This window comes from Aspergillus costaricaensis (assembly GCF_003184835.1).
Source record: "Aspergillus costaricaensis CBS 115574 unplaced genomic scaffold BO79scaffold_8, whole genome shotgun sequence".
Classification (NCBI taxonomy): domain Eukaryota; kingdom Fungi; phylum Ascomycota; class Eurotiomycetes; order Eurotiales; family Aspergillaceae; genus Aspergillus; species Aspergillus costaricensis.
This window is the reverse complement of record NW_020291808.1, coordinates 530,211-553,608: the sequence shown is the minus strand read 5'-3', so window position 1 is coordinate 553,608 and position 23,398 is coordinate 530,211. Positions and strand designations below refer to the sequence as shown.

Below are 23,398 nucleotides of genomic sequence, written 5' to 3'. Positions count from 1 at the left end.
TGGGAGTGAGTGTCTCAGGATGGATATTGATTGCGTTTGCATGTATTTCAACCTGGTATAGTAGGGTAGGGTAAGCAGATAGGTAGGTAGATACAGAAGTGAAAGCTAAGCCTGCTTCTCCAACTGCCTCTCCAACTCCATAGCCTCCGCAAACGAATCCTTCCACGCCGTCGCCTGCTCCTCCGACGGCACCACACAGGGCCGTCTCGGCAACGCTCCATATCCACGGTACGTCTGCAAGGCACTCTTGACGGCGACGAACCCACCCTTAATCGCCTGCCAATCCGCACGCGCCACAATAGCCTGCAACCTCTGGGCCTCCTCGACCTGACCAGCCTGATACAGCTCCATGACACGCACACTCAACCTCGGGATTAGATTGGCCACGCCACCAATCACTCCATGACCGCCTGCCACCAGCGTCTGGAGCGTGAAATCCGCGGAGCCACCAAAGGTCAAGAAGCCCGGTTCAGCGGCGGCAGCAATGCGCGCCAATTTACCCGTGTTTCCACAGGTCAGCTTCACGCCGACGATGTTAGGGTGTTCCGCCAAGGCGAGGATGTCGTCTGAGGAGAGGTCCAGGCCCGAGGAGGCGCCGGGGAAGTTGTAGACCAGGATGGGGATGGGGGATGCGGAGGCGACGAGGCGGAAGTGGTCGAGGAGGTCTTTGGGAGAGAGGAGGGATTTGTAGTACGAGGGAGGGAGGATCAGGGTATAGTCGCCTCCGGAGGCGGCGGCGTCTTGGCACAGTTGGATGGTCTCGCGGGTGGAGGCGGCGCCGCAGCCGACAATGAGCGGGGCGGAGGGCGCGTGGGTGTCGAGTGCCTGTCGGGTGGTGGAGGTGATCAGGTTGCGTTCTTCACGGCTGAGGTGGACGGCTTCGCCGTTGCTGCCTTGCACGACGAGACCGGTCACGCCGGCTTGGGCGAGGTAGGTGGCGTGTTGGGCGGTGGTGGTGAGGTCGAGGTCTTCGTTGGGAGAGGTGAAGAAGGCGACGGTTGGGACGTAGATGCCGGGTTTGAGGGGGCGGGGGGTAATGGCCATTGTGGAGGTGGTGATTGGGTCGGTGATCAATCTGGGGTAGGTATGGAAGTATAGAGAGTGGTGGTGGATGGGGTGAATGCGGGGGAAGAGGAAGGAAGAGGAGAAGGAGAAGAATAGATGGAAAGCAATGAGGATGCCGTTGCCATGTTATAAGAAAAGTAAAAGAAAGCCAGTGGGTGGCTAAGAGGGGAAACAGTTCCAGTCAAGTTTGGAGAGAGTCGGACATTGAGCCGGTTGACTCCATCCAGACAGCGTCGAGCAGAAAACAATCCAGCCAAAAACCCCCACGCACCCCACACTCTTCTCCAGCAGATCCCCTCCTATGGCAAGTCAGGGTAGCTCCCACCCCCACGTCGTGCAGGGAGACATTATGGTAGAGGAATGGGGTAGGTGCCGGAGAATTGGTTCCTCGGAGAAATGAAAACTGAGCCCGGAAAAAGGGAGTGAACGGGATGGATATGGGATTGATGTGCTTCACGGGAGAAGTTGATGCAGAAGAGAAAGGAGAGGAAGAAGTAAATATGTATAAGTAAAGATGTATGTATGTATGTATGTATGCTAGTCAAGTGAGGTATCGTTGTGACAGGTATCATACACCATAACGGTAACACCGGTCCTGTCAGGTACTGAGACATACCTCCTGCGGTATCCGTAAAGATACAACTTTCACCTCCTCCCCAATCCGGAACATCATCCAGACCTGCAGCTGCGATTCTCGAGTTGCTTCATCCTACTAACTTCAATCCTCCGAATCGCCCCCGACTGGCCCTGACATGCCGTGCACGCATCCCTCCTGACCTCTTTTCCCCCCCACGTCTCAATTCCTCTCTCCCCCCTCAATCCTCCCGAATGACCTCCACCACCCTGATGCCTGTCCGTGTCTCCCTGCGACGAGATCCTCACCACGGCCATTCCCCCGACCAGCCGGACTCCGAGCCACCAGCAAAGCGAGCTCGTCTCCAGACTCAATCGTCATCGCGTCGTCGCAAGAGCTCCCCCGATCTGCTGGACACCACCACGACGGAGAACTCATCCTCCTCGGCTGCCACACCCTACAAACTCTCGTCTCATCATCCCCTGCGCCGGCGGACCTCGACGCGCCGCCCGCTGGCCAGCAATAATCCCACCTCGTCGTCACCGGCCACTCCGCGACCCAATCCCCGTCGCATACTCCGCAATGATTCCACCCCCACGATCACATCATATTTCCTTCCTGTCGGTCGCGAATCGCCAGATCCATTAGATACCATTTCCCCCTCCGCGACGGCCAACTCGTCGGTCTCGCGGAGGGTCGCCCCGGCGGGGACACCCTCCGCCGTCACCACCGCCGCCTCCTCTTCCGCCCGTCGCCCGCGCCGCTCAGCTGCCGCCGCTGACCCTGAGCCTGAGGCAGCTGCAACGCCTATACAGCAGCCCACATCGGCCTCGATCGCATCTAAACCCTCTCAGCCTGCCCCGGATGCGACCCCACAGCAGCCGACAGTTCCGACCGAGCAGCCCTCTACCGGGCGCGAGCAACGGCGCTCCCTCCGCTCCCATGATGGTGGCTCCCGCGCGCGCAGCGAGCTGGCGCTCTACTTTCCCAACTACGAGGAGCTCCTCAGTATGGAGCCGCCAAAGACCGGTAAGACTGCAGAAGAACATGCTTGATTAACAAAATGTTCGGCTGACAAATTGGCCTGCATAGAGTTTCTTGCGGGAAATACCACCATCAAACTCCTCGACGACCTCCCCGAACCGCTCATACCATCCTCCGATCCCATTTCTGATACCGATACACCCTTTGGAAACCCTCTCGTGAACCTCCACAACTGCGAAACAATCACCCTGCCCGATCCTTCTACCTCCCCTCCCATACCTCCCACCACCGAAGATTCCACTACAACCTCTCCCGACCCTCTTAGCGAGGAAACCTACTTCCGCCCGCACCGGCGCAATGAGCGACAAGAAAAGCAACTGCGCAACATCGAGCGCGACCGCGCCCAGCACGAAAAGCAAAACTTAGACCGTCTCCTGGATGACCTCCAAGGCCACGACTGGCTGCGCGTCATGGGAATCACCGGACTGATCAGCGACCCGGAGCGCAAACACTTCGAGTCCAAACGCACCTACTTCATCCGGGAGATCTCCGCCGTCCTGCAGAAGTTTAAAATCTGGAGGGAGGAAGAAAAGCGCCGCAAGTCAGAAAAGGACAAACCAGCCGAGGAAGAGCCCGTCCCACCCACCACCGCTAGCAATAGCAAAAACGACCACTCCCCAGAGACAACAGCCACATCCACCAACGGCGACGCAGAAGACGGCACCACCCCGTTATCCGACGCCCAAAGCTGCGGCGGAGATCCCCCAGACCCCAACGACGTCGACGCCTGGGCAGCAAGACAACTACATCAGGAAGCAAGATCCGCCACTACAACAACCACAGCAAACCCCACAAACCCTACCACCACAAGTACCTCAACGGGCAAGAAACTAACCAAACCCTCATCCTCCACAAAACACAAAGCCACCGCCTCCAACATAGCCCTTCCTCCTCCTCCTCCACCACCACCACCACCACCACCAGCAGAAATATTACCCCCCGAACCCACCAAACCCTTCACCTCCTTCTACTCGAAACCCCATCTCCGCGAACTAGCCCTCGCCGGACCAACCCGGAAAGGTCGAACCCGCTTAGCCTTCGGACAACCTATTCCCGAGATTGAAGAGCGCGAGTTCGAGCTCCCCGCGGAGATTCTCACGCCCGAGGCGATCGATTCGTGTCGACGGAAGAGGCGAAGGATGAAGAGAGCGAGTGGACGGGGGGAAACGGGGTAGATTGCATGATTGCATTAGATTACTGGTGTTCTGTTTCCCTTCTTTCTACCTATGAAGAGGGACTTTATTGGAGTGAGTGGGTATGATTTGGTTTGGTTTGGTTTGGTTCGGTATGGTACACTATGGATGGCGTTGAAGAGTGGTTTGTTTCATTCTTTCGATTCACTTTTCTATTTTCTTTTATCTTCTATTTCTCTATACTTTTACTTTACTTTATCTCTTAGGGTCTCTTAGTTCTGTCGGTGGACGGTTTACATATACCATTTTATTCATTATTTCTTATCACTGCATCTCTTCCTATTTCTGGAGGTTACTTTCCCTGAGACTTTGTTGTCGTTCAAGTCGGATACAAGGTTGTGTTATATCTGCGGCATTTAGTACTTTGCTTTGACGCATGGTGGGACTGGAGTTACGTTCATGGTCAAGACACTGGAGTCGGTTGGCGTTAGTCTCATGCTTGTCATGCTTTTTCTCGATGTCGATCATGCGCATAATGTATTTACAAGTTTATATACAAGACTCCATCTTGTTCATACCAGGACATCATAACGATCGTAACCAAGGTCGACCCTCAAACGCCATATTCCCAGTCTATCGCGAGCAAACAGACAATTGACATAACCTCATCACACATTAGACAGTACTCATGCAGGTGAAACTGGCATGGTGGGGATCGTCGTGGATGGCCTTTCCGGAGACATAGAGCCCGAGACCGCACTGTATATGTGAGTAGACTGGTCTGGATCAGTGGAGGATATACATACCAGACAACATCCAACTGCCAGAGCAAGCAAGTTGACAGCAGAAAGGGCGAATTTCTTCGGAGACGAGAACCATCGGCCAGAGTTCATGTAGAACCAGAAGATCGCGCTCAAACCGAAAGTGAACCAACTGGCGAAGAGCGCAGTCTGCATATTGTTAGACTGTCCTTGCCTTGTACAAGTGCAACTGGGACCAGGGTGTAGGACATACAACCAAGCTCAGCAATTTATTGAACACTGGAATCGCTTCCGCAATGATCCAGGCGAGCACCCACAGTGTTAGGACAATTGCGGTCCAAGAGCCCACGGCAGTCCAGGTGCGCTTATGCATGTGGTCAGTGCCACGGAAGATACGCACATAGACGGACTTGGCAGACACATGTCCGTTGATAACGCCGGCGATGATGATCTGTATGGTTGTCAGAAACCAGCAATGTTATACGAAGTTGCAACATACTGTCGGAAGCGCAATGCCATAAGCAACTTTGGACACAACCGTGCTGGCGGAACCCAGTGCGGGAGAAGTAACTGTGGATCCCCCATAGCAGTAGATGACGACGGCTGCAACGAGATAGAGGGTCATATCGACGCTCTGCAACAGCATCAAGGCTTTGGGATAGTCGGCTGGATTTTTCAATTCCGCTGCAAGGCTAAAGAATGCAGCATGTCCAGCTATAACAGGATTAGCTTGACAATCAAAGCGACTTAGGCAGCGGATACTAACAAAATGCAAAGACGATATTGGCCACCGCGGTGAAGCCGTGGATTAGGTCGGTTCTGACCGTTGCTTCAATTACCTTCCCAGGGTGTGAGATACCCACCCCGATCATTGTGATGAACACAGATGACAAGATGCTAATGAAAGCTGGCTATAGTCAGCGTCGCTCTGCACGATAACTACAAGTTTGGGTTGCTTACAAATTAACGAGAGCCAGGACATCTTTTCCAGAGTGCGCGGCAACGAGCACGCGAAAGAGACAACCAGGCCCACCACTCCAAAGACGATGGAGCACGTGCCATGGTCAGTCAAGGCATTCATGGCAATCGTGAAGGTTAGCAGGTGGCTGGCCATGATGAAAATGAGGAAGATGATCTGGGCAAATCCCAACAGCTCACGGCCAAAGCGGCCAGCAAGCACCTCACCCGCATCAGCCATGTTGCAAACGTGCGGATACCTCCACTTGAACTGGCCGATCACATAGCCCGTGTAGGTGGCCAGGCCACCCAGGCAGACCAGGATAATCACCGAGCTGGAGGTGGTGATGTCAGTGACAGATACCTCACAGAAGGTCGCATGCACCTACGGGACTAAACCCAAGCCGGCAACGGCAGCAGGCAAGGACAGCACCCCCAGGGAGACTGTTTCAGCCACCATGAGCAGGCCGCATTGCCTAGGAAGACGTCAGGAACAATGTTGAGATATGTAGTACAATGGCTTGCATACCACCACTTGAGGACCTTGTACTTGACCTCCGCGAACTCTTCATTCCCAAAGGCATCTTGTGTCTGCTGAAGAGCGAGGTCTTTGTTCTCTCCGACTTCGAGAGAGCTCTGTTCAGTCGACACTTCCTTCTCTTCCCACAGCTCCTGGTCGGCCACCGTGGGGGGTGCCGGATAGATCTCTGAAGATCTCATGATGACGGCGTTACTGCTCGAGCAGAGTACAGAACGAAGTGCTCGAGTTGTAGCACTTGAGCCCGTACAATGGAGAAAGAGACAGGCTCCCTGTTGACCTCAGCCTGCTCGTTATAACTATGAGGAAGGAGAGGAGCTGCGGAAGGAGGAAGAGAGAGAAAACAAAGTGATTGCCTGGAGGAGCCGAGTTAAAGGCACATTGCAAAGAAATTGCGTTATTGCCATGGAGCCGCACGACCTTCCGAACAGCCAGCCTCGTTGGGGGAGGGGGGAGATGTTCAGGATGTCGCATGCATGCGGTGGAGACACTCGAAGACGTAACCCAGACTTGCACTTGCCGTGAACCACGGCTTTCCCGATTCTGCAGGAATCCGATCCACCATGATTTGACAGTTAAACTTCCGCGGGTATCAATCTATCCCTTCCTTGAGGTCATCCAGAACCGAGCTGCAAGTTCAAGTGTCACAATGCCGGGCAACACCGGCAGGAGAACATCAGGCACTGCCTTGATTAAGCATGATTGTGGCATTGCTCGTGATAAGTGTGATACATGGCAGTGTAATTTTGCATTGGAAAAGGGATTCCTCAGTCGATTCCAAGAATGCCCAGCCTTTCCACTTCCTGTTTGAGGGCTGCCTGTGTAACCCTGCCGGTCCCAGGGTGACTTCTGGTTGGCCCGTCAGCCTCGTTGGAGATCCAACGTTACACTGGCTTATCGAACGGATGCGACGGGCTGTTCATCCGCTTTACTACTTCCTACTTATTTACTTGTTCATACTCGCCATTGTATCTCGATTGGGATACCTTGCTATGATTAATCTCGTTAATGTTGGCTACTTAAGCTTCAAAGGAGCTCAAGAACGTTCTCAACATGACATAAACCGCTCTCAACAAGACGAGGCATTTTACACCCTCGAATTCAGCTCAGGTCGCCATTGCATACCGCTCGTCATCAGTAATGTGCTCAGAGAATCCGGATAAAGGCGGAATGGAATCACGCTTTTTTAATCAATTGGTCATGGAAACTCATATCCTCAGTTTCTCTTACATGTAAAATTTCTGCTTTGCGGGGAATATTACTACTCACCCCACAAGTATTATCCCTCATGGCTGGGGTAGAATTGATTTACTAGTCCAGGATTTGATTCAGAATTGGCTTCCTCGTGTCCAATGGGCGTCGACCATCCCCTGATCTGGAAAAGTTCGTGGATGCAGGGACCACATAAATACCATCCCCGCCTCTAAGCGTTACCCCGTGTTCGCCAGAAATATCCGGGGTAGCTGTGTTAGAAACCCGGCTAGCTGCGGACAAGATGTCTTGTCATTGCGGGGTTTGTATACACTGCTATCATTAAAGGACTGCTGTAGATAGGCACATTTTTGTGTGTTAATGCAGAAGAAACGAGGTGGATGGTAGTTAATAGCAAAAAAAATCGAACAGTATACTTCCTTGTTGTGATGTACCTATTGAGAGTAAGATAGACCACCGACCTGAAGACGTTGATGTTTATGGGTGTGCTACTGTCCCAGGGCCCTACTAAGTGCTTGTTTCGATTGATAAGGGATGGTATTGCATAGGCTAGGCCTGTTGAAGGGTGACTTCCCGTTTCGGCAATATGTTTTCCGTCTATTCAAGTAGTCTCTGGGACCAAATGGGTATTAACTATCATCTCCCCTCATACCTTCTGTGACAATCTTATCCCTTTCTCTTCATCATTCTCATGCCAAAGGTGCCATGCGGCTCTTTACAAGTTCAGATAAGACCCCCGTGGAACAGGGCTACCTTCCAATTGAACTATCACAACAATTCATCCGTCAAAACCGCTCTCCACCGCTCTTCTCTACCATCGAGAGCAGCTCGCAACCTGACTGCAGCGTTATATACCTTCAAAGAAGCATCCATCTCGATACTACTCTGCAGGAACACGAGACAGCCAGCCAAATATCTCGGAACGACCCGAATTGCAAACTACTATCTGGACTGCATCTACCTACCACGTTATGAGCATAGAAACCTGGAATGAAAGACCGAATGATCGAAACAACAATGTTCTCGTCCCCATTACGGTAGGACAAGCTCTGTTCTTCGCTGCCACACCGTGTGTTTTAATGTTCCTGCCTGGGTTTGGAAAGATTTATCCCACCTCACTCTTTCCCTTGACAAAGAGATGAGGGTGACTTAGCATTAATGATATGTTATGAACAAGGACTAGTAGTAGTAGTGTTAAGCCAGATTCACCACTATGTTTGGGCTATACCTTATCACCTTGAGAGCTAGATAGCTAACTGATAGCAGTTACTAGATACCAACATCTCAGCATCAAGTGTTTCCACGCTCCCTCGGCCCGAGTCCCCGATAATCAACTCAACACCAGGAAGGTCCTTCCAGGCGCTAATCTTCCAGCAATGGCAACCATGAGTAAGCAGCTGGCAGACCTTCCCAAAACGGCAAAATAAGACGCCAATTGCCCGCTCGGCCACCTGACTCGGCTCTCGCCAGTCTGATTGCAGTTTTGACTCTGGTCTGCACGATGCGAGTCCCCAAGCACAATCTGGAGTGGTGGGCTAGACTCCAAGATCCACCATGTGTTCCTCACCGACAGATAGAGAGGCAAGCTGCCACACCTCGGGGGAACTTCGGGTTTACCCCACCATCAAGCATCTCATAAGCTGGGGTCGGATTCTTAGGTAGCCGCGATTACCTGCTATAGAGCTAAGCGACAGTGGAGCTAGTTGCTGCTGCCAAGGATTACGGTTGCTTTCTCTCGTATATAAGTAATTGGCTACTCCAGTGCGCGGCTGCCCTTCTCAACGCGACTTGTCAATTCAGTCAATCAACAATATGGGCGACCACAGAGAAGCTGGACATGGCAACTACGCTCAGGATGAAATCGCTCCGGCTGATGAGTCTACGTTCCTCCTTCCCAAGGATGTCGGAGATGTTAAAAGCAAGATCCTCAGTACCAACTTTGCCGCATTGATGGCCGGGCTGAACGGTACATTGCCCCGCCCCCTGTAACTCGCTTGCGATAGCAAACCGAAGCTGACAGTAGAATGGGCCGACCATAAAGATGCTGCATTGGGCCCTCTGATCCCGTACATACAACCGACTTATGATGTTGGTCTTCTGCAGGTGTCCATCATCTACCTAGTCAACTTTGTGGGTTGGGTTGTCGCCTCATTCGCCAATATTCATGTCTGTTCCCATATAGGAACGGGCGGTACACTGGTCCTGGGAGCAACCATTCAGTGTCTCGGCTATGCCTTGATGTTCTGGAGTCCGCCTTTCCCCCTCTTCGTGGCAGCATTCTTCTTCACTGGTTGCGGCGTAGCTTTCCAAGATGCCCAGATGAACATGTTCACTATAACTGTCAAGGACGCCCATCGGTGGCTGGGCATTTTGCATGCCGTGTATGGCGTCGGAACCATTCTCGCTCCATTGATCGCCAATACGATTGCCTCGAGAATGCCAGTCTGGCACCACTACTACCTTGTGACCATGTTGCTCGGCGTACTAAACATCACATCTCTGGTCTGGACCTTCAGAAAGGGGCTCTTCCGTCCGAATGTGAGCAATGCGAAGGAGACGGCCGGCAAGGAGCTTCGAGAAACAGTGTCAAACAAGACTGTGTGGATATTCAACGGCTTCTTCTTTTTGTACGTTGGCGCGGAGGTGACTGCTGGAGGTACGTTCTTCCACGACTGGAGGCAGCTCCTTGCTGACGTGTTTCAGGTTGGCTTGTGCAGTTCCTTGTTTCGGTGAGAAATGGCGACCCTACCAAAGTAGGATATATTGCGTCCGGCTTCTGGACCGGCTTTACCTTGGGCCGTGTTGCTTTAGCGGATATCACGCATCGCTTGGGTGAACGGCGCATGGTATTCGTTTATACCGCGTTGGCTGTGGCAATGCAGCTTTTGTTCTGGCTAGTCCCAGACATCACTATCAATGCAGTAACAGTGTGTTTCCTGGGTGAGTATGCTCCATCCCAGCGCGTTTGCGAGACACAAGGTACGCCACTGTACGAACACTGCTAATAGTTGGTACCAGGTTTCTTTATCGGTCCTTTCTACCCAGTTGGACTCTATGTCCTCACCAAGGTCATCCCAAAAGAACTTCACGTGGGAGCAATGGGTAAGTAGTTGGCATTCGAATGTGGATTTGCTCATGCTGATCATCAACAGGATTCACTGCCAGTCTTGGACAGGCCGGGTCCGCTGCATTCCCTTTCTTAACGGGAGCGGTGGCCTCCCAGGCCGGCGTCCAGGTTTTACAGCCCATCATGCTGGGGCTGCTCATTGGAATTGCCATTTTCTGGTGCTTCGTCCCTAGACAGAGACCAATCACGCTTTAAGTAGATGTAGAAAGGCCATAGTGGCGCTACATTTGAGATGCGGCGCTATAGCCTACGCGTCGGTAGTTTTGCTATGTTGATAAATAACATTTCAATCCTTGGACCGATGTGGTTTGATGAAGATATGCTGCTTCCATGAATATCACGAGTGTCATGTTCTCAATGAAGTTGAGAAGCATTTTCACTTCGCAGCTGATCGTTCAAGCACCCTCTCTAGGCGCGCGTCTGGACCACAACATAGATGGCAAATCGTACCCTATTTACAGGGTGTTTGCACCGTCGATGCATATGATCAAAATGCCACATCATTTGCTCTTGCTTCATCAAAGACAGCACTAGTCAATAAGTGAATTAGCAACAGAACTTAGAATAAAATTCAAGTCCAATAAGCAGCAATACAAGTAAGCTCAGAGAGAAGATTAAAGTCGACATAGCCTTACACATCCGCAGATGGTATGGCGCTCCGACTAAGGATGACTGATACGATGTTTTCATCATGTGGGAAGCAGAATAGCAAGAAAGCAAACAAACGGTGGAAAGTAGACTTACCATGTCAGAAGGACCAGCTGATGCGTGTGACTGAAGCACCCTAGAATGTCGGATAGACAGATGTGTCGACGGTGTCTCCAGCAGGGCGCAGAAACCAGAACGGTTAACCGCACCACATATACCTAGGCAGGCAAGCAGGCAGATAAATATGAGGCAATCACATAAAAAACCACCTTAACTCTCAACCTCTGATCAACCTCAACCTCAACCTCAATCATCATACGAAATGATCCTCCTGCCTGTAAACTGCGGCACAGGCCTAGAAGCCGCCTTCGAAGTCGTATTCGAAGCAGAAGCAGAAGCACCCCCATCCCCATCCCCATAATCCATCTTCACATCCGCATCTTCTTCCCCTTTTGCCCGAGACTTGCTCGCTTGTTCTGTACCAGCTGCATCTGATCGTGCGTTTGCGTCCGCATCTGCAACTACGGCACGCTCTGTTGCTGCTGCTGCATCCGCCTCCTCCTCCTCACGCAACTCCTTCTCCCTCCTCAAGGCATGGATTTCACTATGTCTGAATATGCGGATTTGTTCGTCCGTGAGCGTGCGTTTCACGCCGTCGGGGTAGTAGCCTAGGTCTTCTTCTTCTTCGTAGTAATCGTATTCTTGGTATTCTTCTTCCAAGGTGTATTGTTCTTCGGGCTGGTTGGTATTCGTCACTTGTTGTGGTTGTGGCTGTGGTGTTTGGGCGATGATGCTCCCCGGGAAGTGTTTTGCTTGGAATGCGTGGAGGTCTTCCTGTGGGGGTTAGGTATTTGCACATTTTGGTTCTTCTGGGGAGGATAGCGTACGATGGTAATGGGTGGTGGGGTGATCAGGGACATTTTGGAGGGTGTGGGATGATTTTTGTTGCTTAAGGGAAAAGAGTGGATTGAAGATGAATTTGAGGAAGAAGATAGCTAGCTAGGTAAGCTAAGCTACGCGTGTTGGGTGTGGGTTAGCGGTTTGTGACGTGCGTGGGCGGGATGTATTGTATTGTATGGGACGGATGAATGTTACGGGTGGTTATGTTGGTGTGTACACAGGATGGACTTTAGCAGTAGGAATAATATATGAGATTGCAACTTAGCCAAGTGGATGTGCTCTGGTTTTTGAAGGTACTATATTCAATGATTGAGAGGTTTGGTGTTTGTATTCAGCAATTAGAGAGTGGATTTCATTTGGGTATTGCCGTTGATGGAATATATATTCATGTCTCTTATGACCAGTAGTAGCACTGTTAGTAGCTTGGTCGACAGACAGACCATCAATGACAATTAAGTAAACTACTAAGCTGCTCAGGACACGGTGTCTAGTCGATGACCGTGTAGATACTTAGTAGCTTGAGGTTCTCAATTTTAACGACTTTCTGGTGGTGTCAATAGGTTATGCTGTCGTTGATCCAGGTAAAGTATATGAGTTCGGTGAGGTAGGAGAAAACAACAATCCACCACAACGGCACAGGCTACAATATTGCTCATGTGATGCAGTTATTACAATATAGTATGTGAGAAAGTTATGCACTTCTAGTAGTTACTAGTATATCTGTCATGAGAAATCTAGTAGTATGGGAATAGCCGATGTATATCCGAATTCCACCGTGTGGAGTAATAGGCCGGTGATGATATTTCGTGCCCAGTTTCTAGTAAATATACATATTATGAGCCTGGAATCGAATATAACCAATAACAGGTTAGGTCTATAATATACTAGAAGACGAGTATTGCTGGAAGAGTCAGCGCTAATGTTCACCCACCCACCAACCACAGTATTCCAGTGAAATCTTTTATCTATGTACACTTCTATGTCTATTTAATTTCAATCATCTACTGCAGCGGTATACTAGAAACATGATTCCCAATTTTCACCTTGACACAATCAAACCGCACCTTCAACTCACGTACCCTACGCAAATCCACACCTCCGATCAGCTCCCTCTCTGCAGACGACAGACCCGTCAAGCTCCATGCCAACGAGATATGGAAGCAGTGAGAGTAATCAGCCCCAGACTGGCCAGACTCACTCGACACCCGTGGCAGTGTCATACCACCACCATTTGACTTCCGCTCAGCCGCCACATCCTGCGACGACTCGTATAAGGGAAGCTGTTCAAACCGCGCCAGGGCTCGATTAGACAGCCGAAGAAGACGATTCAGATTATCTTCCTCTGGCTTTTCCGCACGTAAGACATAGAACCACCGCGTCTTCTCGTAATTTGAGACACAGTCGAGGCTATTTGTCGAGACGTTGAACCTTGCACAGCTTGTCAGCATGATGAGTTGATCGATCACAAGACTAATAATCCCAAGAAAATAAGCAAGTCAGCTACTTACGTTGGAATTTGCGACTCTTTCAGCTGAGACTGAAACATGTCCAAGAATGACTGTCGCTGTTCTGTCCGTAGCACGACCGGTCTAGACAAACTAATGTGGAGGGGCAGTTGCGCGCCAAGATCACTATGTAGTAGGCTGTGGAGCTGAATCGTGCTTCCATCGAGCCTATCCTTGATCTGCACTATGACATCGCTAAGAATAGAAAGCTCATCTTTGGATGGATACCCTGTAGATTGGTCAAACGGGTGTTATTTCCGTTCTCGAGAACCTAATTACTGCCAGAGGATGCTGGTGGATGACACATACACTCCAAGTAGATGTGGGTCGGCCAGTTCCCTTCAACATGGGGAATGACCCTTTTTCGGCCTCCGTGGAGACTGGGGTCGTCGGTCACGCTGACACGAGTGCTGGAGGCATAGAGATCGTGAAAAGCGGCTGGTAAGGGTGGGAGTGAGGAAGATGGATTGTTGGCGGCTTGACGGGGCCTTTTTGCTGGGGGCTGAGGGGGCTCGTTCTCTGCTTCGGATTCAGATTCAGAATATTGCACCAAAGCCATTACAGGGTCAGGGACATTGGTTGGAAGTGGTCATCCAGGATGAATTTGGTGGCCGCAGTTGGAGTAGTAAATTGTTGTTCCATCGGGTCGGCATGGTGGAGCCGGGCTGTCCGTATTGAAACTCTGCTTTTTACGGGTAGGGCTGCCAAGACTCGCCAGTTGGAGCTGGAAGGGGTTCTAGATTGGAGTGGACTTTTAGCAGATGAACAGAACACATCATGGTTTTGATTCTGAAGAATGATCTGTTGTGAGATGCCTTTTTTTTTTTCTCTCGATTACTTTTATGGTGGCTCCAAATGTCTACTCTGTATGCTGAGGCGTCCGTCTTACTGTCTCAGCAGAGGTCAATAGGGATCGGAGCACAAGGGACCACAAGGTGAGCGAGGACAATAGCGAGATACTTCATCGACTCTTTGTTTGTTAGCATTAATTATTGCCCAGAAGACTCCGTAGCAGCAGGGGTACGGGCACATATTGGATGGATTACGTCGAAGCTTGTTCGCATTATCCATGTCACCTCGCAAGGGTTGGGGCTCCTATCCATGGATGGACCTCAGCCCCCCCCTGACAGGGAGAGAAAGTAGACCGAATGTACCTGGCAATATGCGTTCATTACACCTGGCTCGTTTCTAATTATAAGCCTGCAATACTTCTAGTCCCTGAAGGTTCGTAGGACAAATCTAGACCCTGTGTAACACATTCTCCATGCACTGGGTCGCCCATGCAGACCGTCGCAGGCTAACATGCGATGCGGACCATCAAATTACTTTGTGCGTGGATGAGTGTGTAACAGCAACTCGTAGAAGCGCCTGTCAGAAGCATGCAGATGTTAATACTGGCGCGTGCTTTTTAGTCGCAAACCAAAACTTGTTTCAAGACTAGCAGGGCTAGATCCAGCCCGCCGTTGGCGCTATCGTGGTCACTAAAGATAAGCTTAAAGACGGAGCTGGAGCTCACTCAGCATAGTGGGTATTATTCCGTAGGTCACTATTTAACTTAATAAAATAATCAAGTCAGTACACCTCCCGTTAAGATACTCAACCTGTTTCTTTCAAATGATGTAAAAAAGAATGCCAGAAGGAATTTGCAGGATGTCGCAGTCAGTTGGGGTTGGGAAGTCTGGTGGTTATGATGTCAAGACTCCAATTGCAGAGGAAGTTGGTGCAAATGATTTAGTCAGCCGGTGGATGGTGGCCCTGGGCATCCACAGCTGACGACGACACGACAATCATGACGGTGAGAATTGCCACTGCGACTCCACTAGAATCCCTCAGGGACCTTCTAGAGGTTCCATGGTGATTTACTAATATCAGCCTGGGCCATCCTGACTGGTTCTTCAAGTCTAGAACCGGGAGGGGCGGAGGGGAAGTGCCCTGGGGCCCGAGCCTTCCGCGCACCTACAGAATGAGGGCATTCAGTGCAAAGTCCTAACTAAGACCCGACAACAGGAGATGTTGCCCAGGTATTTTCATCATCGAAGAGTACATCCGATGCAACCGAACCGGTCTAGTCTTGACCGTACGTACTCATTTGTAGTAGACTCTAGCCTTATCGATAAAGGCGTAATAGTACAAACCCACCCCCGGATCGCGTGGAAGCAAAAGTGAGCAAATGGAAAAGCAATGCGGCGCTACTCGTCACGTCACGGTCCACCGGTTCGGCTTTGCACTTGCATGACCAGCGATGACCAGAGCCTAAATAATCATGATGAATTATGAACTCTCCCCTCTGCTCTTCTCGCCTCTTTTACTCTCCTTCTTGTCCTCTTCCTCTCGTCCTCTTCATACTTCTTCCTACTACTCCCCATCTAACAACCAAACCACTACCTTGCAAACCAACTTATACTACTTACTCTCTCATACTTCCAAACCTACTCTGCCACACTCATAACCACACAGACCCGCAGCTTCAACGTTACTCCCCAACTCTATAATCAATACCCGACTTCACCGCTGCTAAGCCCCACCACTCTTTTGAGTTACGGGCTGCAGACGCAGGCAGTCACTAGTAGGCAATACTATTAAACGCCTACATACATTTATAGGGCATCCCGTTGTCCCTATATATACCTAACTCTCATCCTCCAACTTTGAGAGGCATCCTCATCTCTGGATTTCTCTCCTCCCTTCGTATTTTCACTTCTTCCTCCGGCGTCCAGTTACTATGGCGTCCGCCGTTCTCCCAGTCTGTGCGACCCCATACCGGGCCTCTTACTCCCATCGGTATCCTTCCAACCTGATGGACATGGGCGTTGAAATGGATTCGTATGGATCCTACCAACGCTTCCACTCTCCCTCTCCCAGTCGGCGGTCCTTGAACCGTCAGCGCTCTACGTCTTTCCCCTCCGTCTACTATTCGGGCTCTCCGGAGCATCACCCCGTCGAGCCTCGACGGAAGAAGGAGAGTAGTTCTCGGCGCCGTCGTCATGGCAGCCCGTCGAACCCTCAGCCAGCCAGATACTCGAGGAACTCGATGCTGGTCAATCCAGACGTCATTGATCGTCTGGACAGCGCGAGTCTCTGCCAGTACCATCACGAGGGGCCCTACGATGCTGTCTATGCGGAGAGGAACTACCACACCAAGCAGAGCCCCGTCGAGGCAGTCAAAGATTCAACTGCGGAGACCTTGAAGGCGACTCCGAAAGATAAAATTAGGGACTGCATCGATAGTCACCGTCCTCTGGACGGAGTGGCTTATTACCCTCCAGGTCACACAGACATGGAGGGCCGCACCTACGAATACGAGGAGGGGCCGAACATGATGAACGACTATGGAAACTTTATGCGTTGTCCCGGTCAAGTAAGTTCCTGATTTGCTGTGCACTGATTTGCAACAAGCTCTAACATCCTTCTAGAAATTCACCGATGAGGATTTCAAAAAGGACCCCTTTTACAATGCACCCCACCCCAAGCCATTCGCCTCGCTCCGGAAAGCGCTCAGTATCCGTCGTCGCAAGCGCAGCGGAACTTCTTAAACCAGTTCATTTGGACTTGTGGTATACGGCCGCACTACAACATGCATTTGCGGTTGGTTCGTCTATAAGACCGCGTCTCCCTGATGGAGCAGCGAGAGTTGGTGTTGGGTTTTGATGATTTTTGGAGCGTATTTTTCCATATGTATTTTATTTTACCATGATTCCCCTGCTACACCGGTCATGACCTCGGTGATTACGGTATGACATGATGTGTCACGCTCGGAGTTGAAGCCTGGAGTATCACGGTGGAAGGCGTTCATGGTTGCTACAGCCCCCTTTGATGGGTTTGAATTGGGAATATCCATGGTTGTTCTTACTTCTGCTGTCTGACAGTCAAATTTGACGATCTACAATCTGCCACTGCTCAATAAACACTGTAGAGTGCATACAGCGTAGTCATTTGTCCCCCATACGGAGCCGCGTTAGCGTAACAATTCATCCAGTGTGTTGTATTGCACACTACTAAATATACTACTCATACTCCTATCTGGAACAAGTAATCTGCGAGACATGCATCTGACATGTCCTAGAGCCTGCGGAACCTGTATGACTTCACGTCAAAGCGCATGGCATAGTTACTCGACCTACTACTAGTAATTATCCCTTATCATTTTGTATATTTACTTACTCAGCGTAATAAGAAAAGTAACTAAACCGATAACTAAGTGATTTCATTCTGGAAGTTACTAATAGCTTGAGCATCAGGCATCATCATGTACCGTGACCGTTATAGCACTCCATGTCGCTCCTGACGCCCCTTAATCTTACCAACACGGCCATGCGACAGCATGATCTTGGTCTCATTATCCCAATCCGTCAGCTGATGCAAGGACATTAACGTTGCGAGTTGCGATCGCTGAATAAACCACTATATTGAAATCCTTGTGAAGTACCGAGCCAACCCCCCAAAAATAACAGCAAAGAGAACAAAGACAGAAAGTCGATTTGTAAACACTTTCTATAAGGTATAGGCAGATATATCTAGACTACCGTGGATCATCGCAGTGGGGAGCTGTCTGAAACAAGGGTTTTTGTTGGCGGCGATAAGCCGGCGGAGATGGAATTGATTTGATGACTATTGATGACTACTTGCGGATCATGCAACTCCGCGCCACCAAGGACAACTTGTCCACTTCGCAACGGACATTCCTTGAATACTCAAGTCCCCTCGTTCCACCTGCTTCTTTATTCCCATCATTCGTTTTTGCTTCCTTTTGCTGCAGTTGGAATTGCATCACCTCTTGTGCAGGGAAATGTCATTTGGCCTGATCGCGATTGACCGTTGACAATCCAGGCCTCCCTTCCGTCGCTGATCTTCATGTGAAGGACCCTGCTTCTTGGCTTACCTACCATAACCTTCATTGCATAGCTTCACTCTATACACTCTGAGTTTCTGTCATACACTCCGATCCTTTCCTACGTTCTTGTCCACTCGTTTCCGCCGGTCTCCGGCCATCCCAAGATGCGCTCCGCAGCCAAATTTTTCTATCTGGCGGTATTTGCCCTGTCGAGGCTTTCCAATGCCGAGACTGGGCTGCACCATAACCAGGACAAGTGTGCGGTAAGTCGATACAACGCTCGAGCATGCGCCTTTGGCTGCATATTGAAGACCAGACTTGGCTGATCCATTCTCATCTCTACCAGATTGACCCCACTGCCATGGTGTCTGACGCTTGCGTCTCCTACGCCACCATCGATCATCTGAACGATCAAGTCTACACCCTCCTCCAATCCATTACGCAAGATACCGATTTCTTTTCGTACTACCGTCTGAACCTCTTCAACAAAGTCTGTCCGTTCTGGAACGATGCGAATAGCATGTGCGGGAACATCGCATGCTCCGTCAACACAATCGAGTCAGAGGACGACATCCCGTTAACATGGCGCGCGGAGGAGCTTAGTAAACTCGAGGGACCTAAAGCAGGCCATCCGGGCCGCAATCAGCGAAAGGAGCGACCTCTTAATCGACCGCTCCAGGGAATGTTAGGTGAAAATGTCAAAGAGAGTTGTGTGGTGGAGTATGATGATGAATGTGACGAACGGGACTACTGTGTTCCCGAAGATGAGGGTGCTAGCGGCAAGGGAGACTATGTCAGTCTCGTTGATAATCCAGAGCGGTTCACGGGGTACGCCGGTATGGGCGCTCACCAGGTTTGGGACGCAATCTATCGGGAGAATTGCTTCCTCAAACCGGTGCCAGAGCTGTCACCGGTGACCCCTCAGCTGGGTGGTCTTCAAGCGGTCAACGATTTCCGCCATGTGCTCCAGCAGGAGCTGAAGCGCCCCGACCTGCTTCCCTTGGACAACGAGTGTCTCGAGAAGCGCGTATTCCATCGTCTCATCAGTGGAATGCATGCGTCTATCTCAACCCACCTTTGCTGGGATTACCTCAATCAGACGACGGGGCAATGGCATCCCAACCTTCAATGTTTCAAAGATCGCCTCCACGATCACCCCGAGCGCATCTCGAATCTGTACTTCAATTACGCGCTGGTCTCGCGCGCCGTGGCAAAGTTGCAGAAACACCTACACAACTACAACTACTGCGTCAGTGATCCGATCCAGGATGCCATGACTAGGGAGAAGGTCTCCAAGTTGACCTCGACCTTGGCTGATCGTCCTCAAATTTTCGACGAGAACCTCATGTTCCAGGACCCCAGCGCTGCTGGCTTGAAGGAAGACTTCCGCAACCGATTTCGCAATGTCAGTCGCCTGATGGACTGTGTCGGATGCGATAAGTGCCGCCTCTGGGGCAAGCTTCAAGTGAATGGGTATGGCACCGCTCTGAAGGTGCTGTTCGAGTACGACGAGACCAAGAATGGCGAGAACCCGTTGCTGCGCCGGACCGAGCTGGTGGCACTGATCAACACCCTTGGTCGCATTTCTCACAGCATTGCGGCCGTCCGGAGTTTCCACCGGGCCATGGATGTGGGCGATGGGGAGGTCTTCACCATTCCCGCAAGCATTGCGTCCAAGGATCGCAGTGGCAAGAAGAAGACCCGACGACTTCTCAAAGACGGTGGCTCGACCTTCTACTACGAGGATGGCGATGATGACAACTTTGTATACATCACCGAGAAGCTTCCGTGGGAGAAGGTCCGAGTACGCCGCGACACGGATACGGCCTGGGACGACATGAAGGCCGAGCTCTCTATGATCGGGGACATTCTCGTCTACGTGCTGAAGAGCTGGGTCAATGCACCGAAGACATTGTAAGTGATGGCGCCCGATAACGTTCGCTGTTATTTCTGTATACTGACTAGGCATTGCAGCTTTGAAATCGCCGTCCTGGAAATCGCTCGGGTATGGAACTACTGGCTGGGTCTGCCTGTGCCACCACGGTCCTGGAGGATCCAGCTCCCCAAGCGACCCACCCCTCCGACACCCCCAACCCATGAGGAGCTTTAGACACTAGAAGTTGGGAGACGTGGAAGATGGCGGTGACTGGGATTGTATTGTATAACTAGCGTCGTGGAGGACTAATCTTTTTCCGATCTGTTTGGGCCGGCGTTGTTGACGATGCCTGTTGGGAAATCGCATCTCGGGAGTTCTGGGAGCATTTAGGCCGCTGTACATTTCATTTCATTTTCCAAGCAATGGGCCTGAGCATTTGATGGTGATATATTACATTCAGATAATTTGGACAGCAAATATGATATCCCACTCGATAGATATGAAGTAACTATCTACTGAATATTAATCTAACTACTTAGAGATAGATAAGTGGTAACTAATCATCACCGGGGACTTAACTCGGCAAGCGGGAAGCCTCGGTCCATCGGGACCACATGCGACCTTTTCTCCTCTTTTCTGGCTTTTTCTCCACCGCCTCCATCTCCATCGCCATCCATCGCCTCTCATTCACTCATTCATTCATCACATTCAGTCCATCCAATCCATCCAATCTATCGCCCGGGCTGTCTCTTTCTCCCCTTTCCCCTCTCTTCTTCCCCAGACTACTCTCACCCCCCAACCCCCCAAATCCTTCTTTCGCGCTATTCCCACCTCTCGCTCTCGCTCTCGCTTTGACTGGCCTCCTCTGTGAGGTCCATCTCCATGCGAGATTGCTGAGGTACCAAACCCCTCCCGCATATCCATGGCGTCCGTTTCGCCACCCAAACCGTGGGAGAGGGCAGGCGCTGCTGCTGGTATGTCCACAGCTCTCTTGGAACACAATACAACAATAAATCACATTTGCATCTGTTTGCATACTGGGTAGCTGACATGTCACTCACTTGAAGGGTCTCCTGCTTTGACAACATCATCGGCGGCTACTCCGACCGCCTCATCCGCGATGACGGCCAGTTCGACTACTCCGACCGCGGCCGCCAGCGCCTCGGCCCCCACAGCCACAGCATCCTCGACATCTACTGCTCCCGATTTACCGTCTCGTCCTAATACCCTGAATTCCGTTGTCAATCGCACCGCCTCCAATTATTCTCCCTACTCGGCCTCTCGGTTCGGCGCAAGTCCTTACGGCGGCTACGGAAGCTACTCGTCGCCGTACTCCCGCTTCGGCACCATGGGCTCCATGTACGGAGGCTACGGTGGCATGGGAGGCTATGGCGGCATGTATGGTGGTATGGGAGGCATGGGAGGGATGTACGGCGGGATGCCCGGTGATCCCAATGATCCCAACAGCCTGACGAATTCCTTTAGCCAAAGCACCCAAGCTACGTTTCAGATGATCGAGAGTATCGTGGGTGCGTTTGGAGGATTCGCTCAGATGCTGGAGAGCACATACATGGCGACTCACAGCTCCTTCTTTGGTACGTTAATACCTTTGTCTATGCGTGTTGCTGTCCTCTCACTAACAGTTGTCCAGCCATGGTCTCCGTAGCAGAGCAGTTCGGCAACCTCCGAAACACGCTTGGCTCCGCCCTCGGTATCTTCACCATCATCCGCTGGTTCAAGACCTTGATCGCGAAGATCACCGGTCGTCCCCCGCCGGCTGATGCCACCGCCCTCACTCCGTCCGCCTTTGCAGCATTCCTCAGCGGCCGCTCCTCCCCCGCCACCCTGCCGGATGGCACTCCCGCTCCCCCCAAGCCCTCTAAGAAGCCGTTCTTCATGTTCCTTATCGCCGTCTTCGGTCTTCCCTACTTGATGGGCAAGTTGATCAAGGCTCTTGCTCGGTCGCAAGAGGAGCGTCGCCAGCTGATGCTGGGTCCCAACGGGGAGCCCGTGCAGGGCCAGGGTGCACCGCTCGACCCTTCCAAGCTTGACTTCTGCCGTGTGCTCTACGACTATACCCCTGAAGCCCAGGAGAGCTCCGGCATCGACCTGGCCGTGAAGAAGGGCGACATCGTGGCTGTCCTTAGTAAATCCGATCCGATGGGTAATGCCTCGGAGTGGTGGCGTTGCCGTGCCCGTGATGGCCGCGTCGGATACTTGCCCGGGCCGTACCTGGAGACCATCCAGCGCCGCCCGCAACAGCAAGCGATCACCTCGGGCAGCGAAGCCGGCAGTCGCAGCAACTCGATGCAGGCGAGCGCGTCTGAGGAGATCGCCGCGGAGGCTAAGAAGCCCGAACTGAAGGGCAAGATGGGTGATATTTCGCCCGAGAGCTTCCAGAAGAGCGCTTTCTACTCATGAGCGTCATCCATCCATTAATCTCCCTCATACACATATCTATAGTATCATAGTTACACTTCCGACGCGCACACTCACCCGCACACCCCAGCTTGACTGCATGCATGCATGCATGTCTGTATGTTACGAACCACGCGAAGCACGTGGCAGGACCTAGGTTGACCGCCTGATGATGACTTATTACCATTACTTTTTTTTTCTTCTTTTCTTTTCTGTCCCCTATTGTTATTGTCGCCGGATTACCGGATTTGGATTGTCTAGCGTTGGGTACCTGGTATATGGGCATGTTTCCTTTTTCTTTACCTTCTTATTCTCTTCGAGGGATTGAGTCATCATTTTCCGGAGCATGTTTGTTTCAGCGCAAAAAAAGAAAGATCTCCTTTACTTTTCTTTCTTTTTTTTTCTCTCTTCCTTCCTTTTTCTCTCTTACCTATATGGTTATCTCATGCAGCGGGAACGAAATATAGTATATTCATCATCATCATCTACTATCTATCCACTTTACTTTTTTTTCACCTTGGTCTTTTTGTAAGAAGTACAATCGACATGTGGCCTACGTGCTCACTACCTATCCAATCCAGCATGCATACATAATTAGCAGTTAGTGAGACAGTTTGTGGCACACACTTAGTCATTCACCGGGCATCCCATCCCATCTGTCTAATTCGATATAGACGGAATAGTAGTAGCAGCAGCAGCAGCAGCAGCAGCAGCAGTAGTAGTAGTAGTAGTAGTAGTAGTAGTAGTAGTAGTAGTAGTAGTAGTAGTAGTAGTAGTAGTAGTAGTAGTAGTAGTAGTAGTAGTAGTAG

At 51.1% G+C, this 23,398-nt stretch overlaps 10 protein-coding genes across 10 annotated transcripts; 6 read left to right on the top strand and 4 right to left on the bottom strand.

The window, feature by feature from the left end:
* Positions 1-25: 25 nt before the first annotated feature.
* On the bottom strand, positions 26-1,228 carry BO79DRAFT_208071 (dihydrodipicolinate synthase family protein). The gene has a single exon (XM_025682306.1). It carries the CDS (start codon positions 1,042-1,044, stop codon positions 106-108), a length of 939 nt encoding a protein of 312 aa, XP_025542049.1. The 5' UTR covers positions 1,045-1,228; the 3' UTR covers positions 26-105.
* Positions 1,229-1,746: 518 nt separating this feature from the next.
* On the top strand, positions 1,747-4,262 carry BO79DRAFT_236342 (acetyltransferase SAS4-like domain-containing protein). Its single transcript, XM_025684568.1, has 3 exons — positions 1,747-2,389; positions 2,438-2,668; positions 2,732-4,262. Exons 1-3 carry the CDS (start codon positions 1,894-1,896, stop codon positions 3,856-3,858), a joined length of 1,854 nt encoding a protein of 617 aa, XP_025542048.1. The 5' UTR covers positions 1,747-1,893; the 3' UTR covers positions 3,859-4,262.
* A 115-nt stretch (positions 4,263-4,377) lies between these two features.
* Positions 4,378-6,498, bottom strand: BO79DRAFT_169412 (neutral amino acid permease). The gene is made up of 8 exons (XM_025679478.1): positions 6,064-6,498; positions 5,924-6,010; positions 5,538-5,869; positions 5,344-5,484; positions 5,077-5,291; positions 4,831-5,028; positions 4,623-4,766; positions 4,378-4,575 (listed from the first exon to the last, which is right to left on the bottom strand). The coding sequence occupies exons 1-8, from the start codon at positions 6,252-6,254 to the stop codon at positions 4,492-4,494; spliced, it is 1,392 nt and encodes a 463-aa protein (XP_025542047.1). The 5' UTR covers positions 6,255-6,498; the 3' UTR covers positions 4,378-4,491.
* A 2,508-nt stretch (positions 6,499-9,006) lies between these two features.
* Positions 9,007-10,901, top strand: BO79DRAFT_169410 (putative MFS transporter). Its single transcript, XM_025679477.1, has 5 exons — positions 9,007-9,250; positions 9,305-9,940; positions 9,988-10,224; positions 10,303-10,386; positions 10,437-10,901. Exons 1-5 carry the CDS (start codon positions 9,097-9,099, stop codon positions 10,604-10,606), a joined length of 1,281 nt encoding a protein of 426 aa, XP_025542046.1. The 5' UTR covers positions 9,007-9,096; the 3' UTR covers positions 10,607-10,901.
* Positions 10,868-12,020, bottom strand: BO79DRAFT_79865 (uncharacterized protein). Its single transcript, XM_025689762.1, has 3 exons — positions 11,947-12,020; positions 11,156-11,893; positions 10,868-10,941 (listed from the first exon to the last, which is right to left on the bottom strand). The coding sequence occupies exons 1-2, from the start codon at positions 11,977-11,979 to the stop codon at positions 11,366-11,368; spliced, it is 561 nt and encodes a 186-aa protein (XP_025542045.1). The 5' UTR covers positions 11,980-12,020; the 3' UTR covers positions 10,868-10,941; positions 11,156-11,365.
* Positions 12,021-12,949: 929 nt separating this feature from the next.
* BO79DRAFT_191154 (HVSL domain-containing protein) lies at positions 12,950-14,042 on the bottom strand. Its single transcript, XM_025680805.1, has 3 exons — positions 13,774-14,042; positions 13,468-13,693; positions 12,950-13,387 (listed from the first exon to the last, which is right to left on the bottom strand). The coding sequence occupies exons 1-3, from the start codon at positions 14,021-14,023 to the stop codon at positions 12,961-12,963; spliced, it is 903 nt and encodes a 300-aa protein (XP_025542044.1). The 5' UTR covers positions 14,024-14,042; the 3' UTR covers positions 12,950-12,960.
* Positions 14,043-15,658: 1,616 nt separating this feature from the next.
* Positions 15,659-16,071, top strand: BO79DRAFT_79859 (uncharacterized protein). Its single transcript, XM_025689761.1, has one exon. The coding sequence runs from the start codon at positions 15,738-15,740 to the stop codon at positions 15,954-15,956; it is 219 nt and encodes a 72-aa protein (XP_025542043.1). The 5' UTR covers positions 15,659-15,737; the 3' UTR covers positions 15,957-16,071.
* Positions 16,072-16,186: 115 nt separating this feature from the next.
* Positions 16,187-17,233, top strand: BO79DRAFT_244079 (uncharacterized protein; the record flags this gene model as incomplete). The annotated part of the gene is made up of 2 exons (XM_025685342.1): positions 16,187-16,822; positions 16,878-17,233. The coding sequence occupies 2 exons, from the start codon at positions 16,187-16,189 to the stop codon at positions 16,995-16,997; spliced, it is 756 nt and encodes a 251-aa protein (XP_025542042.1). The 3' UTR covers positions 16,998-17,233.
* A 938-nt stretch (positions 17,234-18,171) lies between these two features.
* BO79DRAFT_286105 (ER oxidoreductin) lies at positions 18,172-20,661 on the top strand. Its single transcript, XM_025688432.1, has 3 exons — positions 18,172-18,558; positions 18,642-20,209; positions 20,270-20,661. The coding sequence occupies exons 1-3, from the start codon at positions 18,460-18,462 to the stop codon at positions 20,403-20,405; spliced, it is 1,803 nt and encodes a 600-aa protein (XP_025542041.1). The 5' UTR covers positions 18,172-18,459; the 3' UTR covers positions 20,406-20,661.
* Positions 20,662-20,853: 192 nt separating this feature from the next.
* pex13 (peroxin PEX13) lies at positions 20,854-23,079 on the top strand. Its single transcript, XM_025680804.1, has 3 exons — positions 20,854-21,145; positions 21,239-21,766; positions 21,823-23,079. The coding sequence occupies exons 1-3, from the start codon at positions 21,094-21,096 to the stop codon at positions 22,590-22,592; spliced, it is 1,350 nt and encodes a 449-aa protein (XP_025542040.1). The 5' UTR covers positions 20,854-21,093; the 3' UTR covers positions 22,593-23,079.
* The last annotated feature ends 319 nt before the right edge of the window (positions 23,080-23,398 follow it).